The sequence below is a fragment of the Microtus ochrogaster genome, chromosome 5, assembly GCF_000317375.1.
Source record: "Microtus ochrogaster isolate Prairie Vole_2 chromosome 5, MicOch1.0, whole genome shotgun sequence".
Classification (NCBI taxonomy): Eukaryota; Metazoa; Chordata; class Mammalia; order Rodentia; family Cricetidae; genus Microtus; species Microtus ochrogaster.
In genome coordinates this window covers 81,216,366-81,219,372 of record NC_022012.1, presented here as the reverse complement: position 1 = coordinate 81,219,372, position 3,007 = coordinate 81,216,366, and the positions used below count along the sequence as shown (strand labels likewise).

General features: G+C 47.8%; 1 protein-coding gene across 1 annotated transcript in view; it reads right to left on the bottom strand.

The window, feature by feature from the left end:
* Nicn1 (nicolin 1) overlaps positions 1-2,426 on the bottom strand; it is a 5,595-nt gene extending 3,169 nt beyond the window's left edge. The window contains exons 1-2 of the mRNA XM_005347897.2: positions 2,148-2,426; positions 217-393 (exon numbers count right to left, since the gene is read on the bottom strand). Of these exons, the coding sequence (XP_005347954.1) occupies positions 217-393; positions 2,148-2,279 (309 nt within the window). The 5' untranslated portion in view covers positions 2,280-2,426. The remainder of the gene's footprint in view (positions 1-216; positions 394-2,147) is intronic.
* Positions 2,427-3,007: the final 581 nt, after the last annotated feature.

The following is a 3,007-nucleotide window of genomic DNA, read 5'->3' as shown; positions in this document are numbered from 1 at the left end:
AAAAAAAAAAAAAAATAAGATTCATCCCAACCAGCAGTAAACCAAACGCTTCCCCAAGCCTTGGGGAAGGACACGACAGTGGTCCCTCCCCTGTACCCGTCTGATAGCCACAGTCCAGCCCACTTTTGCCCCACTCTTCCCTTCTGCTATTTTGCCCAATCCCTAGGCAGGAAGTCCTCATCTGGGATTTCCTGGCCATACTGAGGCCCAGCTGACCTGGTGTTTGAACAGTGATACATACTCCTGGGCTCCTTCCTCACTGTGTGGGTCAGGCATCAAACAGTAGTCCCGCAGACAAGTTACCCACTTGGATGGTGTGTGCAGTGGGGTTTGTTGACGAACACGGATGCTCAAGAAAGCTGTGTAGTAATTCTTAAACATGATCTCCTGCAACTAGAATACACCCAATCAACCATGAGAAATGAGGTCCTGGGCACGGTGACGTAATCTTTCTTTTGGAATGTACACTTTTGCTAAGCAAGTCAACAATTCTTGGAGCCCAGACATAATTTTGCTTTCCTAAAAATGCTCACAGTCCAGTAAGTCACGCAAACAAGCCACACCAACAGACCTGAGACGGTCCCTGAAGAAAGCAGAAAATGGACACGTGAAGCCTGAAAGAATGAGACTGTGAAGTAGATAACAAAGGTGGGTACGGCAACACGCTGGGCTGACAATGTAGCTCAGCGGTTCAGCACTTGCTTTGTCTAGCATGTCTGAAGCTCTATGCTAGATGCTCAGTGATGTACAACCTGGGTGCATGATGCACACCTATAATCCCAAGGCTAGGGAGGCAGAGGCAGGAGGATCAGAAGTTCATGGTAAGCCTCAGCAATTCTTAACCATTCTGGGACTCACGAGACCCACCCACCACCCAAAAAAGTAGCATATTTGAAAAAGTACCAGAGTGAGAGACCCTAAGAATCTAGTATGAAAAAGAATTGTAGTTCAACCTGTTAATAGCAGAGGTTCTCTCCCTCTGTGGAGCTCTCTGTCTCTTAACTAAGAAGGAATGATCAGACTAAGACCAGAATAAGAGTAGGAGAGCTTGCTGAGTGCAGTGCAGGGGCCTGGGGGAGGCAATGGGCTGGGCAGACCTACAGTATCAACTACCATAGTAGAAGTTATCATCACTGGAAGCTCATCAGAATCAGCCATGGAATTAAAAACAAAAACAAAAACATATCGGGTGCTCAGTGGTTAAGAGCACTTGGCGCTCTTGCAGAGTCAGGTTTGGTTCCCAAAACCTACCTGACTCCTAATAGTTCATAACTTCAGTTCCAGGGGATTTAGAAGCCTCTTCTGGCCTCCATCAGTACCAGGTATGCACAAAGTATACATGCATACATGCAGACAAAACACTCATACACATAAAGTTGAAATAAGCATTTAAATATATATATAGGCCGGGTGGTGGTGGTGCATGCCTTTAATCCCAGTACTCGGGAGGCAGAGGTAGGCGGATCTCTGTGAGTTCAAGGCCAGCCTGGTCTACAAGAGCTAGTTCCAGGACAGGCTTCAAAACCACGGAGAAACCCTGTCTCGAAAAACCAAATATATATATGTATGTCAAAGGGCCGCCTCAAACACACTGACTCAGATATTCCAGGTTTCCCAGCCAGTGGTAAGCAACCTCATGGGAGATAACCACATATTGTAACACAAAGCATGTAAGGCCAAGGGAGTGGGTGAGGCATCGTCACAGGGTGGCTCAGAATGCTATGCCATTAGAGGTAAGCTTTGTCCCTTGTTGAGGTCATGCAGTGCCCTGTCACGGTCAGCTGAGATGGAAGTGCAACTGGGGATTAGAAACAAGTCACTAGGAGGACCTAGATGAAGGATGAGCTGCACCTAACCGGTGGTATAAGCCATTGGGATGGGGAAATTGACATCATTATTTAAGGATCCCAGCTATGGCCAAAACCAAAATACCCTCCCACTTGTACTGAGGTTCATAATTCCAGTGGTGTCCTGGAAATGAGGAAGACATGCTGAAGAGAACAGGACAGTAAATTCTAGTATCATAAAGACTATAATGCCACTGAATAGGGCCAATTCGTCAAAGCAAGGGGAACTGCAGAGGTTGTGAAAGAGTAAATGTCTTCCCCGCCCAGACGCCTTGGTCGCGCTTACTGGGGGTCGCTCACCTCGAAAGGCGCGACGTTGGGAAAGGTGACATCGACGACCAGCACGCCAGGCCGACCTTGGGAGGTTCTCATGTCTCCCACTTGCAGGGCTACGGTGCTTTTCACATGACAGGGCACCAACACACGAGACATGATGCCGGCGCCAGCGATCAAGCACAATCGCCGCTAACAGTCGCCCACTACTAACCTTTACGGGCTTCGCCTAACGAAACAAAAGAACTACAACTCCCAGGCGACCTAGCGCATGCACAGACCAGCCAATCACCGATGCTCAGGACGGGTCGGGAGTAGGAAGTGCCTGCGGAAGTTCTGCGTCAACCAATCACCACGCGTCTGAGAGCCGCTCCTCGGCAGCTCCCGGCAACCGTCGAGCTATTCTTTATCCAAAGGATCCAGAATGCTTTGGGCCTGCGTAAACCTTTCTTAGATTCTGCCACTTTGTTAGGGCGGCAGTCGGCTAAGATGGGTAAGGCCTTGAACACAAATGACATTAATCACAAAAACATTTTTATAAAGAACTCACAGCTCAATTGATAGTGTTAACCTAACATATGGAAAGCCCTGGATTGATCCCCCCAGTACCCCATAAAACTAGGAATGCAGCCTCAGGCCTGTAATCCCAGCTCTTCTAGAGTCAGAAGAAGGAGGATAAGAAATTTAAAGTACTCGCCGGGCAGTGGAGCCTACGCTTTTTTTTTTTTAATATTTGTTTATTTATTTATCATGTATACAATATTCTGTCTGTGTGTATGCCTGCAGGCCAGAAGAGAGCACCAGACCCCATTATAGATGGCTGTGAGCCACCATGTGGTTGCTGGAAATTGAACTCAGGACCCTTGGAAGAGCAGGCAATGCTCTTA